Source organism: Aricia agestis, chromosome 7, assembly GCF_905147365.1.
Source record: "Aricia agestis chromosome 7, ilAriAges1.1, whole genome shotgun sequence".
In the NCBI taxonomy this organism is placed as follows: domain Eukaryota; kingdom Metazoa; phylum Arthropoda; class Insecta; order Lepidoptera; family Lycaenidae; genus Aricia; species Aricia agestis.
The window spans coordinates 6,083,869-6,100,977 of record NC_056412.1 but is presented as its reverse complement, the minus strand read 5'-3'; the positions used below and the strand labels follow the sequence as shown (position 1 = coordinate 6,100,977).

Here is a 17,109-nt window from a genome sequence, read left to right as displayed (position 1 = left end):
AGTATTGCTTACATACACAAGTTAACTATAGTCAATGTCACAGTAAATTAGCCTCTCAACTGGTCGTTCTTAAAATTGTTAATTTCTTAAATTACTTTTATGTTCCTATTTCGGTGTATTTGATTTGTCCGACACTTTGATTATTATGACTATGGGTTTATTATTGTACCTACTTGATTTTAAACAATAAAACTTAAAAATACCTACTACCGAAACAATTGTTTTATTTTGTGTTCATACTTAAGTTCAGAAGAAACACGCTCACATAAATAAAATGATCATATCTATCATAATTATTCTTAATATTTTTTAGTTAGCCTAGCGGACTTACCTAATTATAATTTAAAATTTAATTAATCTATGTAATATAGGGATAACTTGTTTTTAATGTCTGTTATGTACTCCAAGTTATAGAAATAAGTATTTCATTTTAATCGACTTCATAAAGAGGGATGATTCTCTATTTATACATACATATCGTCACTCCTGTCCCTCATTGGGGTAGACAGAGACCACATCACGCAATGAATTTATTGGGATCTATTATATAGGTACCTATGTATGTATCGATATAACATATAAGGTTAGGAGGAAGCAACAAACTCAACAGTTTATGGCGTACATAAAAAAATAATATACGGTACCGATATAATCTCAAATATAGTAAGGAGTCATTTAATTAGTAGAATGCATGGAATTAATATAGTACAATATACGGTATCAATATAACCATACATTTAAATGGATGTAGGAAAAACGATTAAATGCATGGAACGAATACAAAAATATACAATGTGTCACATGATTTCCATCGAGAACGGAAGCAAAAAACCAGCGAGAATTATTTGAAATTGAATATCTAATTTTCGTACGTAAACAAAATTTCTCGTCGACAATAGAATTCACATGACAGCAATGTAACTATATTCGCACGAATAACAATTAAAAAGTCATTGGGAATGGTAGACGCCATAGGGTTCGACTTTGAAAAGACGCAACAAGTCTTCGGCGATTTAAATATATATATATATACATATATATATATATATATATATATATATATATATATATATATATATATATATATATATATATATATATATATATATATATATAATAATAATAATATTTACACTGTATTGTACTATATTTAATATAAAGTATCAAAATCTTTTATAGTGACTGGATACAGTGTGGCCATAAGAGGCCACACCGGAAACAAGTGGCGACTCTATTAATGTCGTGACTTTTTTGACGGGCTATAAGTAAGTATTATCTTTTACCCGCGACTTCGTTCGCATGACGCATGTATGTAGTTTTCGTCACTAGAAGTGCGTTTAATCAAATAGCTCCTTTGTCATCATGTTGGCATTCCTGTCTGTTAATAACATAAACACGGTAGACACGCTCTGCGAGTATTCATAAGTTTTACTGTATTTCAGGGTGATTAAACTGATGCTGGTAACCCTATTTCACTAAGCTGAAATGGCGGCAACCTGAGTTATTCACAGTTATTGGGCCCCCGTTACGTTTTTTACGTTCACAAAACACTTTCACTCTTAACACCATCATTCTTTCATCACTCTTTAATGTTTTCGGCATGATTTTCTGACGAAATCACAGTAAAACTTATGAATACTCGCAGAGCATATCTGCCATGTTTACGTTATTGACAGACAGTAATGCCAATATGACGGCAAAGGAACTATTCGATGAAACCATAGACATAATATAATATATTATGTCTATGGATGAAACCATGATGAAACCATAGACATAATATATGAAACGCACTCTATCTATAGTCGTGGTGCGCGCTAGGCAAGCATGAAGTGTATCTTGACCACAGACTTGACTGAGGTCTTGACAGTTGACATTTCTGTTAGATTTGACAATTGACATTCAAGTACTATTCCACAAAAATAATCGTTCGTAAACATCGACTTTTGTAATAATATTGTGAAATCGTGCTTATTACTCAAAATCTTTCAGTTAGGCATATAATTAAAATCACATTTAAATCCTTTATCTACATGTAAAAATTTTATTACTAATATTGAGATAAAATAAGTCCATTAAGTCAGCTGACGCATATAAACAAAGGGAATGTCATTTCTAAAAGAATAGGGATTTTGAGTGCCTTTAATTACTATTTACATTTTTTAACACCATGGACGACGAAGATATATCCGTCGTAGCCCCTAGCGTAGGTGACATAGATCAAAGTCTTCTCTTACAATTTAGTTGTATGAACACTACTGATAGAGATGAGCTCGTAAGCCAAATGCAAAGACTGCTAGGACCTAGTTTAAACCATAACACTGCAAGTTTTTTCCTAGACATGAGTAATTGGTAAATATTTTGTGTAAAATATTCGCTATCAACATCATAATTTCCATAATAACTGACCACCAAATGTATCATTTTCAGGAATTTACAAGCTGCAATCTGTTGTTATCTAGATTATAGTGTACCACCTAAACTTCCTTCTATGTCACTGAAAGCTGCTCAAAGCCTGGAATCGGCAGTAGGTCCATTAACATGGTAAGAATATATTTGACTGTAATACCTCGATGGTGGGAATCATAGACTTGTTAGATTTTCAATTGATATGCAACAGCCGGGTGCCGCTTGGGGATTAATGGGTTAAAATCCGACTTACATTGTTACCAGGATCATGTTATGTTAAAATAAATAACAATTTGTATTACAGTTTCCAACAGCATTGGAGTATAGCCAATACAGGGACTGAAGCTTGGCCTGGGAGTTGTAGGATAGTCCAAACTGGTGGGGAGTCATTTGATGCGACTCCGGTATATGTACCTCCACTACCACCAGGGCATACAACTAATGTGACTATGAATCTTCGGTCACCCAGTGCACCTGGGACCCACAGAGGCTTCTTCCATTTAGTGACAGACAAAGGGGAACAAGTTGGAGGTATTTAGAAGTAAAATAAAGCTTCCTTGGAATTACTGTATATGAGAATTACTATTTTTTGTGATTTATGCAGCTATTTTGAGTTAAAAAAATATAATAATATTATGATTTGTATATTTTAGATCCACTTTGGGTAGAAGTAAATGTTGAATCGGAGGAAACTATGGCTCTAGCGCAGCAACTTGCTGCTCTGCCTGTACCCAGCAGCCCTTTGGAAGACTCAGTGTCCCAAGTAAGTTTTTCACTTTTTCTCCCTTTTGTCTAATAATGATAATCTTTTACTGTAATTTTAAATGAAGGTTAAACTTCTAGGACTAATGGGCCACTTTATTGAGCATAGGCTATCTGTTCTGGGGTATAATGTTATAAATGAGAAAGTGTGTCTGTCAGTACCTACTCACGCCCAAACCACTGAACTGATTATGTTAAAATTTGGTATAGGAATACTTTCAGTCTCGGGAAAGAACAAAGGATACTTTTTATCGGAAACATATAAATTTATGGTTCCCGCGCGATAAACGAAGTTTGGTGCAAAGGAGTTCTGGGTGTCATCTAGTAATTAATATAATTACATAATTACAAAAAATCTATTGGAGATGCAATAGTTTTTCTGTCTTATTATCTCTTTACGCCTCATCCACTGAAACAATTGAGATGAATTAATATGGAGATACTTTTATTTTTTTCTAACATAAGTTAAGTTCAGGTAAAGAATATGGGATATGGTTTCAAAAAGCAAGTCCACAAACCAAGTTCTGAGAAATACCTATTTAGTAATATTGTGTATTGTTATTTCAGATGCCATCACAAGATGATCAGATGTGTTGACATTTTGTAAGATACATAATTCATTTACATAGTCACGCCCAGTTCTTGGGTGACAGGAGATTGAGTATTCACTACCACTTTTCATTGCCATTAAACATCAACAACTGTTGCATAGCTCCTGTCAAAACACATAACAACTGTGAAACAATTTAATTCAAACTTTTATTCATATTTTTAAATCCCAACTTTCTGCACAATTCTTTTCAATTCTGAAAAGTTCTTTAGTGTGCATAGCATTTTTTTTTGTTTATATTATTAAATTTATTTTGTAATGAATTAATTTACTGTTATGAATTTAGTAAAACAAAAGATCATTTTTTAGAAATTTACTAAGTATTGGTTTTTATTAAACATATTGTAACAATAACTGTAAAGAAAGAAACAATTTAACAGAGATGGATAAGAGGCCTTGCTATTGTTACTTATTTTAAAAAAAATATTCATTTTAATTTTGTCATAATAATGGAGGTTACAAAAGGATTAACAGTTTTTGGTATATATATGTACCTACATATGAAGTAGCAAAAAAAATCCATGATCTACATAATATATAAATGTAATAAAATTACTATTATTATTTTTTGTAGTGTATGTTTGTCAATTTTTGACATGATAATACTGCTGAGATGTATCCAAATGATACATTGTGTTGTTCTAAATCAGTGTAATTTTAACTTATTACTTGAAGGCTTTGCTCACCATTCTTCTCTTGAGACAATGTACAAATATGGTATAAGGGTAGAATAAAAACAGAATTATATTGGTAATAATAAAACTGTTAATTATTGTTAAAATATGAGATGTATAGAAAGATATTTTCTTTACATTTATATTAGCAACACTCATACGTCATATTTGCCATGATGACGAGAAAATATTGTAATGAATTTATTTACTTATAATAAAGTTTTATACGATTTTTAATGTTTTTAATCAGAATATGATCAATTATATTTTCTTTATATGGGCGATAACTGCAGAAGTGGAATTCAATCTTTCTATGTCCCTAATTTAAATTTTTGCTATATAATAATAATAATAATTATTATTATTATATAGCAAAAAAAATGTATAATACACACACTGGCAAAATTAGCGGAACATAGGTAAAAAGGGCCAAAACTTGAACTCAAGTGGGTCGGGCTGTCTAAAAGCCTTTTTTATAGCTTCTAAGCTCATTCAAGAAATAAAATATTGAACAAAACTGGCAAGTTGACAGGTTTTTATAGCAATTATGCCCTAATAAGTGTTTTTCGATTATTGACGTTGTAAGTGTTCCTGATAAGAATGTTTTCGTTTCGTTTTAGCGGGGTGTAAGGTATGCTCAGCTCATTTGATTGTTTGGTTTTTGGAAGAACACATTGCTTAGATACAAAATTAGTGATTTCCCAGAATCTGCGACAGCTAGAGCTGTAACCACGATAGAGAAAGGTCACACCTACCGTTCGGTCAGTCAGGCCTTAGGTGTGTCGGCTTCCGTGGTTCATCGTAACTTTCAACGCTTCAGAGAGACTGGATCTTACGTTCGGAGACGAGAACAAGGCAGATATCGGGTGACAATGGTTCAGGATGACCATTTTGTAAGGAAACAAAACTTAAGAAATCGACCTCAAACTGCTATGCAGACACGAAATCTGTCGGAACAGGTCCAAGATGAACGTGTAAGTGATTGTACAGTAAGAAGAAGACTCGAAAAAGTTAAATTAAACTCAAAAGTGCCAGCAAGGGCACCAAAACTTGAGACAGGACACCGAAGAGCCAGGCTAAGATTTGCGCGTGAACATCAAAATTAGACAAGTGAGTGAAATCTTGTGCTGTACAGTGATGGGAGCAAATTCTATGTACATTGTATTGACAGGCGATAAAGAATGTGGATAAATCAGAAGGAAAGCTACATGCCATCAAACTTACCGGAAACAGTGGCCTATGATGCAGGCTTCGTAATGGTTTGGAGTTGCATATGATTTGGAGCCCGCATGGAGCTGATGATTATAGATGATGGTACTTTGACAGTACAGGGCTATAGCACCGATATCCTGGAACTGCATGGTGTGCCTTTTACATAGTTTTAGGTAGTAATTTCAATTTTATGTGCGTCCATAGAGTAAGAAAATCGGACATTATTACCTAAACGATGCTGGCGTAGCCCAGGTGGAGAGGCCAGCGTGGTCTACGGATGTGGATCCGATTGAAGACGTGTGGCACATCAATGGGTGAACGGTACGAGTTAAAACTCCAGCTCCAAAATGTGTCCAGGAGATCGAGTTGGCGCTACTGGAGGAGTAGGAGAATATCCCACAGGAAAAGATTGACAATTAAAATGCAAGCATGGAATGGCGTATCCAGGCCCTCTTGAGATCCATAGAAGGCATTACACGTTTTTAACATGGCATTTCTTTAATAAAAATGGAGAATTTATCTTAAAAACTTACTACTGAAATTTCAAAGATTTTCTTAATTTTTTGATTTTTGCTGATTTTTTTCTATTTTTCACGTTTTTATGCCCTAAATTTATATAAAATTTATTTTTTTAATAATCAATTAGTAAATAAATAAATAAATATATAAAAATCAGTGAACAATTAAAAAAAAATTTAAAATTTTGTTATGTTCCTCTAATTTTGCCGGTGTGTTTATAACGTTATTATAACCATGATAAATTAATAGTTTAATTATGTTGATACTGTTGGAATATTAGCTTTAAGAATATTAATTAAAAATTAACAACATGATTAAAATTTCTAAGGTTGGGTTGCACCAACCAACTTTAACTACAACTTTAACTATAACTTTAACTACAATGCAAAATGTCAAATCTTTGGTTAAAGTTAAAAATGGACGCCACCAAGACGCCATATTTTACCATAACCATAGAGCTCGACAAGGTTTTAAATGCACGTGGCGAAAAAAGAAACTAACGCTGTCATCATACAAAAACGCAATTTTTGACAGTTCTCCTTTACCAGCAGCGCCCCCACCCACATTAATTTACAACCTTGTTGGACCAGCTGTCATCTGTCAATTTCTCCAGTCAAAGTTGAGGTTAAAGTTAAAGGACACCATATTTAACTATAACCATAACTTTAACCACGCCTCTGGTGCAACCCAACCTAAGTATACCACTTTTACAGTTTTCAGCCAAATGTTGTGTAGATAAACCTTATCAGTACTTGAAGCCTTATACAGCCATTTCCATATCGATTTTTGGATGAGGTTTATAATTTTCAATTATGAAATCCTCAAATTTAAAGTCATCAATTGATTTTATTTCACGTTCAAACTTCAATGTTGGGAAAGGCCGAGGTTCCCTTTCCATCTGTTGTTTCAGTGGTTCTACATGGTTCAAATAAACATGAGTGTCACCTGTCGTGTGGATAAACTCACCAGGCTAGAACAATAAATGAAAACATTTTAAAGTTAGTGCTGATTTAAAAAAACAGTTTTTCAGTCAGTATTAAAATTTAAACAATAAATATACATTGATTGATTCAATAAAACCTACCTTTAAATTAGTTATATGTGCAATCATATGTGTCAGCAGAGAGTAACTTGCTATATTAAATGGTACACCTAAACCCATATCTGCACTTCTTTGATACATAAGACAGGAGAGCTCCCCATTAGATACATAGAACTGCACGAGACAGTGGCACGGTGGCAAAGCCATTTTTGGTAAATCTGGTGGATTCCATGCACACATAAGTATCCTTCGGTCATCTGGGTTATTTCTGAAATAAAATTAACCCATCAATCCCCAAGCAGCACCCAGCTGTCGCATAACAATCCACAATGATTGAATTACCTTAAAACTTAGCATACTCATTATACTTACTTTATAGTATTTATAACATTCTGTAATTGATCAATTCCTTGTCCCGCGTAATTAGTTTTTTCATCTTTATATTCTGCACCACAGTGTCTCCATTGAAAACCATAAACTGGACCAAGATCCCCTAGAAAAATATACACATAGAACACATTTCACTTAATTATTATCTCTAACGATTATTTATCTGAACTTTTTTAAATCTGGTTAATGTGGACTATGGAGTTACAAACCTTCTGATCTTTCAGTAAAACCTAGGTTGTCTAAAAACGCTCTAGATCCATTAGCATCCCAAATATGTACATTTTTACCAGCAAGGGCTTTGCTATCTGTAGAACCAGATATTATCCAAAGTAGCTCTTCTATTACGCCTCTAGTAAAAACTCTCTTTGTGGTCAATAATGGTAAAATGTTATCCCTTAAAGAGTATCTCTGCATAGCCCCGAATATAGATAAGGTTCCAACACCTGTTCTATCACCTCTTTTGCTACCTAAAAAGTTATAAATATTTATCATCCATACTAATATTATAAATGCGAAAGTGTGTCTGTCTGTCTGTCTGTTACCTTTTCACGCCCAAACCGCTGAACCGATTTAGCTGAAATTTGGCACAGAGATACTTTGAGCCCTGGGAAAGGACATAGGATACTTTTTATCCCGGAAAAATGTACGGTTCCCGCGCGATAAACGAGTTTTAGCGCAACGGAGTTGCGGGCGTCATCTAGTATTTTGATAAAGCAAACAGTAAGAAATTAAGCTTGGATAAAATGGCTAAATTACCTGTTTCGATAATTTGTTTTACCAAGTTCAAATATTGATATTCTTCATGTTTTGTAGTAGAACCATTTGATAAAGACATAATAATTGGATATATTATGTGTATCCTCAGCTTTTAAGGACTAGATAGTTTGAATGAATTTTTATGCAAATTGGCCACAGAAATTGGCAACAGGCAATTGCAAAGACGGAATTTCTTGAAAAGCACAAACTTTTGGCGCCAATCCGAATTTTAAAGTCAGTGTCAAAATTCTTCATCCTCTTGCTCAAGTACGAACCATCTATTTTTACAGTCGATAGAAAAAAAAACTAGGTACACCTAAAATTTTGAGACACACCAAAAGGCAGCCTGTATTTACACGCATCAATATTAATCATGATTCATGATTCTATAGTGCGTCAAGAATGTCTAGGAGGCGAAACTTTTTTTTAGCAATAGCAACACTCTTTTGACATTTGTCCCTTTGTTGTATCAATACTCTTTGACATAAAATTTACAAAACAAAGATTTTCAATTTGCTTAAATTTAGTTTTACAATGTGAAAACTACATGTTGCTATGATTAATATTAATAATTAAAGTGAAAGACGTGTCAGAGTGCTGAAAATTTGAAGATTTTCATTGAAGAAAAATAGTATAACGCGAAAATATCACTGAAATTCTCGCGTCCACATTTTCGATTCTGATTGCCCAATCGCCATAGTAGCAGGTATTTAAGCGTTTGTTTTATAAATTCTGTATGTTAATTTTATTGTAAAGTGCAATTTTAAGTAGCCTGAGTAAGTATTATGTGGAATAATAATACTACAATTTCACATAAACCTTATGTTTACGTAAACAATGAACTGTCAAAAAAATCTATCATTTATCGCGCCTAACATTGATTGATACTTTGACTTAGGTGCTTTGCGTAAAATTATGTATCTTAATTCTTAGATGTATACAAAATTCTCGTGTCACAGTGTATGTGTCTCCTTTAACACTTTGATGCAGCGTTATATAATATTATAATTATAATTATTACGTTTTATGTTTACAGGTAGCAGAAAAAGCATTAAACGAAATAACCGAAATGGCTGGGAGAATTTATACTATCATTTTGAAAAAAAAAACACTGAAAATAAATACAAGGAGTGGGAAGTAACCCTTAGGATATTGAAGAGCTGATTATTGAAGATGAAAGTGCCTCTTCACTGTGATGCCGCTACTGTAACTACATGGACCTAGAAAGTGGCGATGATTCTGTTTCCGGCTGCATTGTAGAATATTATTTGGATGATCATATTTTATTAAAATAACAAAACCCTGTTTTTCATTTATTTATTTTTTGTATTTTCTTAAATAAGTAGTTCATTAATAAAAAAGGAGTGAGCTTCTCTCGGCTCTCACTGGTCATCAAAGTAACTCTGCAGCTCTCAGGGAGAGGGTGCTTAAATAATAACAGGTGTTATAAATTCTAATATGTAACACTAGTGACTAGACGTCCCGGTGAACTTCGTGTCACTTATAAGCCTTCCCTGGACTTCCAGGAATATTTTAAGACTAAAATTAGCCACATCGGTTCAACCGTTTAATCGAGTTATTGCATTTTTATATAGTCCGTCAAGAAAGTGAAGAAATTAAAAAGTAGCAACTGGCAACATGACATTAGTCATCCCTTTTTTCTTAGATTGATTTGAAAAGATTGACACTACGATGTTGCCACTTTTTAATTTATTCACTTTCTTGACAGAGACCATAGACATAATATATACCTAAAGACCAACAAAGAGTGCGAGAGAGAAGAAAATCCTTTATGGAATTATAACATGATGAAAAGAGAGAGGCAGTCTAATGAAAATTGTAACAACTTTTATTTGACAGGTCGTCAAAAGTCGTCAATCGTTTTTATGCCCTTTCGGTATTTGCAATTTATTATTTAAATCGTATGTTATTTTCAACAAATACTATTATATATAACAATAATAACTTGTGCTGTGAGTGATTGCAGTGTAAATCATAGGAATAATCCTGAAAAATATACATTTCACCCGTAATTAATCTTCATGTCCTAATTGCTACGATGTGTTTATTTTTGCTACATTCTGGTCTTTAGTTCTCTATTTCAAATAAAATATTGTGAATCCTCCCTTTTACTTTCATATTTTGCGTAACTAAAGTTACTATTGTTCCTATATTACACAAATTTTGAAGAAAAATTTTTCATCAAAATTTCTTACATATACGCTAGTGCTTGAATCAAATTTATCGATATGCTTATCGATATTTTACAATAACATAAATCTAAAATAAAAATCATTTACCTTTATATTTATCACCTTAAGCCCGGCCGCACATTATCCGAAATTTCTGATCAGAAAAATTCGGACGCCCGGCGCAACGCACTCTGTTCATACATTTTGTTGTAGACCCATCATACTAAAATAATTTCTGACGTGTCAAAATGTATGAGCGGGGCGGGGCGTCCGAATTTTAGTGATCACAAATTCGGATAATGTGCGGCCGGACTAAAAGGACATATTATCTTATTTTAACTAATAGTATATTATAATATAGCTAATATAATATAACTACTATAATATAGAGTGACTCTAAAACTAGAGGAAGGTTTATATTTATATATCATAATCATTTGTTTTACAGATTCCCTCAAGATCCTCTAATAAGAGGAAAATGGCTGAAATTAATTGGGCGTGTTGGTTGGAATCCCAAAAAAAATTCAACAATATGTAGCAAACATTTCATTGAAAATTTTTAAAGAAAAATTAGAATAAATACTATTTTGTTTAAAGGAGCTATCCCAAGTTTATTTGTGCCAGTAAGTTTGACATACTGTTGCACTTATTACTGAAGCAATTATTAAAAATAAGCAATTATAAGCAATTAATGCTTTTTAGTTCATTTAAGATTATACTTATATGAACTAAAAAGTATTAAATAATCCTTATTCTGTACTCAATCTTCATTTCGTGAACGTTCTTGAACATTTTCTGGGACCATATGTTCCCATTTGAATATCAAGGAGTCACTTCGATTTCTCATTGTTTCCATCACCAGACCACCACTTTTGTGAACATGATACCTACTCGGAACAATACAATGTACAGCAAAAGAAAAAATTTGAAAATCGGTTCATAAACGGCGGAGTAATCGTTGAACATACATAAAAATATATCCACAGGCGAACGTCTAGACTCCTCCTGTTTGGAAGTCGGTTCAAAATAATTGTAATAAAATATTATGATATTTTATAATATGTATTTAATTTAAGAATAAAATATAATATACTATGTGTGTTGTTTACTTTCAACGTTTACTTTCAATGTAAGGGCTGATTTACCAGATAGATTTTACCTGAGTAATAAATAAGTAACTTTATAATTTGTTAAGTGTAAATTATTTACCCCTATAAGAACCTCATGTCATAACATATCCGACGATTGAAAAATCATTCCAAAAGAAAATGTGTATCTACTTTTCAATCGTCACCTTTTTTTGCCAATTAAAATTTATGATACCTAATTTGAAATACAAATCTATCAAAGTTGCATATTATTTATTTCTTATAGAAACTCAGGTAAAATAACTCGAACGGACTAAACTATCGATAGCAAAATACTATACTATCGATAGTAAAATATACATCACTAGCACACGCACACATTGACAGATCAAAAATGGTCACGCATTTTCGAGTTGTCAGGTGGTCTTTACGACAGTATATATTATGTCTATGACAGAGACAGACAATAGCCGTGTTCGTTTCATTTTTTCGCAGTTTGGCAGCTGACTGTCAACTTCATAATTGAGTGTCATGTTATATAAAATACTAACAATTTCTGTCAGATTTTAGAATATGACACTCACACTGACACTAATTTTTACCTTTGCGCATGCGCAATGTGCATTGAAAAACGAAACGAACACGACTTATGACATAGGTATACAAAGATTATAATACTTTACAGTTTATGCCGGCTCTCGACATAGGCGAACGCGTTAGCCAACGCGTCTGCAGACGCGTTGGCCAACGCGTTCGCCTATGTCGAGAGCCGGCATTACATAGATTAGATTGTTTCTTGTAATGTCGTAAATTAAACACACACTATAACTAGGTACATCATAATTATTTCCAATTTTCTTAACTACATAATATAAATCATAATATTTACAACGTGTTTTTTAAACTGTATTTAATATAAAGTATCAAAATCTTTTATAGTGACTAGATACAGTGTGGCCATAAGAGGCCACACCGGAAACAAGTGGCGACTCTATTAATGTCGTGACTTTTTTGACGGGTTATAGTAGGTATTATGCGATCACAGATTACTAGTATATATTTGTAGACATGCGATTCACAAGACGTCGTGTACTGTGATACTGTGATTCGGCCAATAAATTTACACCATCAATATTATCACGGAATCGTGATAATATTGATGCGTGTAATACCTGCTAATGACACACTATGGAATGCATAGGGTTGTTGCTACTTGCTAGTCGTCTGGTAAGCGGATGAATAAATTTGTATTATTCATCCGTTTATCGGACGACTAGACACTTCGTTGGCCTGGTTGCTAGTTGTCCGCGTATACTAAGCGTATGAATAAATTTTAATTATTAGTCCGATTATTATCGGATGAATAATCATGATAGCTTACTCGTCCGATCGTTTGTTTGGTTAGATTGCTATGCGGGGGGCTTGGCAAAATATGATGCGAGGAATGAGTTTTTGAGAACTATAGGTCTACCAGAATCTAATGGTAAAAAGTGAGAAAATAAATTGATACCGGGGTAATTTGAATAAAACATTTTGATCCTTTTTTTTCTTATAGCGGCTGATTCTGTGTGTTAAACATGCACATATAAAACTTTATCCAATGATCAAGGATATTTTTTGAAAGTCAATGAAGCGATTTTATTGGTTCTCAAAAACACATTCCTCGCGACACATCTCTGGTGGAAACGCAGCCTACTTATTATGAATATTTATCCGTCCAGCGGACGACTAGACACTTCGTTGGCCTGTTGCTGTCCGGTAAGCGGATGAATAAATTTATGTTATTCATCCGTATAGCGGCCAACAAGACACTTCGGAGCAATGATGTTTTTTTTTATAATAGAATATCATAGCTTCGGAGAATATAATCACTGCGTTTTCAAGGACTGTACTAACTACGAATAATAAAAACTAATATACTATAACTACTTAATAGGAAAGGAATTTAAAGGACAGAATATGCAGTCAAATATACAGTGCTTGGTACGTTTAGGCGCATCACAGACAGAGCAGGTAATGTAAAGGTGTATATTATAGCACGATACATCTCAATACATCTTTCTATAGAAATCGTCAGGAGACCACACACAGCAGCTATAATGTATATTTTTACATCTTCGTATCTTAAGATACCGAGCTATATGAAAATATACATTTATATTTTGATACATCTAAATACATCTCAATATATTTCTGTATATTACGATACATCTCTTCTCTTCATAGGTGTTCAAAAATTTCTGTGAATATATTATATGTGTATGATAGACAGATTCACACAGTGTTGCCACTTGCCACCTTAGTACAGCACTTCACAGCAGGTACTGCAGGCAGTCTGTTTCCCAGAGCCTATATTTTCAATCAAATATCTTCAATCCACATCGTTCTGTTTTTGGCACAATATGTAACAACGCGCGCATCAAAATTACAATCCGAATCATCTTCTGATGAACTATCTAGTGAATCTAATAGCAATTAGCAAGTAACTCGAAAGGCCATATTATTACAACATTAAAAATAAGAACAGCATGTATAGTGTATAACACTTTAGCAGCTGAAATGTGCGTCAAGCGGGGCGTTTAGCATTGAAATGTATGGAAAGATACATTACATTACCTGTTGTGTGTGTGATACATTAATATAATGTAAAGATATACATCCCGGGATGTAATATACATTAATATACACCTCTGCTCTGTCTGTGACGAGCTTTATCTTTAAATTGAGTTTTTGTTGCCAATAGCAACATAATCAAAACCATAAGGGAAAATAATACACGGGGCAAAACTGATCAAAACATCACAAAACATAATGGTGGATTATTAATATAATTTTAATTTATATTCGCAAAAAACAATAAGTACTTAATAAATGCGATACTTATTTTGTCTAAGTAATTTGTTATATTTCTGTTCTCAAAGTACGTTTGTTATTGGATTAATTAATTGATTTGCATCAACTGCTTTGAATTTGCATCATCTTTACTAGCTTCTATGCACTTAATTTACAAACATGCCAATATTACAAGCGCCAACCTTAGAACTGGGTTCAGGGCCTCAAACACCCAACTTAATATCTCCTTCACCATCTGAAATATCAAGTGCAAGTTCTCCAGAGCCACAGAACGTTCAGGCTACTCCATTATTCAGGTAAGTATAAGTAATAATAATTTTATTATCATACGTCTTGGGCCTCAGAAGATATTACCAACGTAATCTTATAGCTGCTAGGAGGTCCGCTGTCTTTGCCTGTCTTGTTTAATGTACTTACCAAAAAAGGCAAGCAGACACAATATTTGTATAGTGGAATAATTTTGTATTATTTTTAACTAAGTAAATACTAAAATAAGTAGAAAAAATTATTTAGTGATGGAAGTACTTAGGTTGGGTTGCACCAGAGGCGTGGTTAAAGTTAAAGTTATGGTTATAGTTAAGGCTAATTTAACTTTAACCTTAACTTTGACCACAGAATTTGACAGAAGACGTTGCTGGTCCGACAAGGTTTATAAGAACTTGGCCGGGGGCGCTGCTGGTAAAGGAGAACTGTCAAAAATGGCGTTTTTTGTATGATGACAGCGTTAGTTCCTTTTTTCGCCACGTGCATTTAAAGCCTTGTCGAGCTCTATACTTCTACTTCCTACTTCCTACTAATATTATAAAGGTGAAAGTTTGTTTGGATGTATGGATGTATGGATGTGTGGATGTATGGATGTTTGTTACTCCTTCACGCAAAAACTACTGAACGGATTTTAATGAAACTTTACAATAACATAGCTTATACATCAGAATAACACGTGGGCTACAATTTTAACCGACTTTCAAAATGGGAGAGGTGTTATGTTCGTTTTCTTATATTCAACGATTACTCCGCCGTTTGTTAACCGATTTTCAAAATTTTTCTTTTGGTATATAGGGTATCATCGTAATTTGGTATTATATTCACAAAAGTGGTGATCTGATGAAGGATCCATAAGTAATCGAGGGAACTCCTCAAAATGTATAGGGAAACATGTGGTGACTTCGGTTTCGTGAAAAGTATTCTAAGCATATGCTACCACCAAGTAAGATTTTGCACCGAGGTATACCTAGTATACCGTGGTTCGGAAGGTGCTGAGAGAACTCCTGATTCTTTATAGATACACATTTGGGAGTTTCGGCGTTGTTTTAAGAACGGAAAACATATTATGCTACTATGCAAATTACATTCATCATCATCATCATTATCACTACCATAGTATTATACCATGCATTGTCCCATGGTTATGACTTATGAGCCTATGATGACCCTGTTATTGGTACTTTTCATAGTCTTTTAGATCGAGACTCGAGTTTGTCAAGCGATAATTAAAAAAAATCTATACCTACCTGAAGAGTATGTTTGCTTGAATGCGTTAATCTCAGGAACTACAGGTCCGATTTAAAAACTTATTTCAGTGTTAGATAGCTCATTTATCGAGTAAGACTATAGGCTATATATTATCACGCTAAGACTAATACGACCGAAGAAACGCAGGAAAATTTTGGAAAAACGGGGGAAATATTAGAAATTACGAACTACTGGAGCAATTTTTATGGCAATATTAAGCACAGATATAGAGTAGACCAAGTGAAGGGAGTAGGGACATAAGCTATTTTTTATTTTTCTGTTTCTGTAAAATTCCTAATTTACGCGGGCGAAGCCGCGCGGGACATCTAGTGGTTAAATATGGCGTCTTGATGGCGTCCATTGTTTACATTAACCAAAGATTTGACATTATACATTGTAGTTAAAGTTACAGTTAGGTATATAGTTAAAGTTGTAAAAAACCCACCCTTAGTACTATAGCTAAAACTATCTATTTAACTAAGTAAGGTTTGTTTGATATCGTTGTATTAGAGCTGTATTGAGGAGAGCGCGCGGTCGAAGTATCACCGGTCGAAAACGCGTCATATTCAATGTGTCGCGACACCGGTGTCCGATCCTTTAATGTCGTGATGTATGGCATATTTCATCAATAAATTGGCTCCAAATTTTTTCTATCTCTCACGGTTGTAAAATGGCAGCCATTTTAGTTTTTCTCGGGCTTTCACACTAATCTGACCAATACTTCTCATGTAAATATCCTAATATAAATATAAAAAAGGTCTTATTTAATAGCTAAAACTTATGGACTACGCTTACACAGGCAATACGTACCTACGACCAATAAGACGTATGTTTCATAGGTCTACACGAAATAAAGTTTAGGTAACACTGCGTGATAATAGGCCGGCAACGCACCTGCAGCTCTTCTTATGCTGCGAGTGTCCATGGGCGACGGAAGTTGCTTTCCATCAGGTGACCCGTTTGCTCGTTTGCCCCCTTATTTCATAAAAAAAAGTGGCAGAACCCTTTTTAGGGTTCCGTACCCAAAAGGCAAAAACGGGACCCTTTAATTACTGAGACTTCGAGGTTCGATGTCTATCCGTCTGTCTGC

At 33.8% G+C, this 17,109-nt stretch overlaps 3 protein-coding genes across 3 annotated transcripts in view; 2 read left to right on the top strand and 1 right to left on the bottom strand.

Moving 5' to 3' along the window:
• Positions 1 to 1,934: 1,934 nt before the first annotated feature.
• Positions 1,935 to 4,687, top strand: LOC121728921 (protein ILRUN). The gene is made up of 5 exons (XM_042117249.1): positions 1,935 to 2,352; positions 2,431 to 2,544; positions 2,714 to 2,940; positions 3,063 to 3,172; positions 3,739 to 4,687. The coding sequence occupies exons 1-5, from the start codon at positions 2,171 to 2,173 to the stop codon at positions 3,766 to 3,768; spliced, it is 663 nt and encodes a 220-aa protein (XP_041973183.1). The 5' UTR covers positions 1,935 to 2,170; the 3' UTR covers positions 3,769 to 4,687.
• A 2,148-nt stretch (positions 4,688 to 6,835) lies between these two features.
• Positions 6,836 to 8,538, bottom strand: LOC121728750 (thymidylate synthase). Its single transcript, XM_042116998.1, has 5 exons — positions 8,375 to 8,538; positions 7,828 to 8,085; positions 7,601 to 7,721; positions 7,271 to 7,496; positions 6,836 to 7,156 (listed from the first exon to the last, which is right to left on the bottom strand). The coding sequence occupies exons 1-5, from the start codon at positions 8,451 to 8,453 to the stop codon at positions 6,947 to 6,949; spliced, it is 894 nt and encodes a 297-aa protein (XP_041972932.1). The 5' UTR covers positions 8,454 to 8,538; the 3' UTR covers positions 6,836 to 6,946.
• Positions 8,539 to 14,640: 6,102 nt separating this feature from the next.
• Positions 14,641 to 17,109, top strand: part of LOC121729034 — a 51,854-nt gene continuing 49,385 nt past the window's right edge. The window contains exon 1 of the mRNA XM_042117421.1: positions 14,641 to 14,803. Within this exon, the coding sequence (XP_041973355.1) occupies positions 14,667 to 14,803 (137 nt within the window). The 5' untranslated portion in view covers positions 14,641 to 14,666. The remainder of the gene's footprint in view (positions 14,804 to 17,109) is intronic.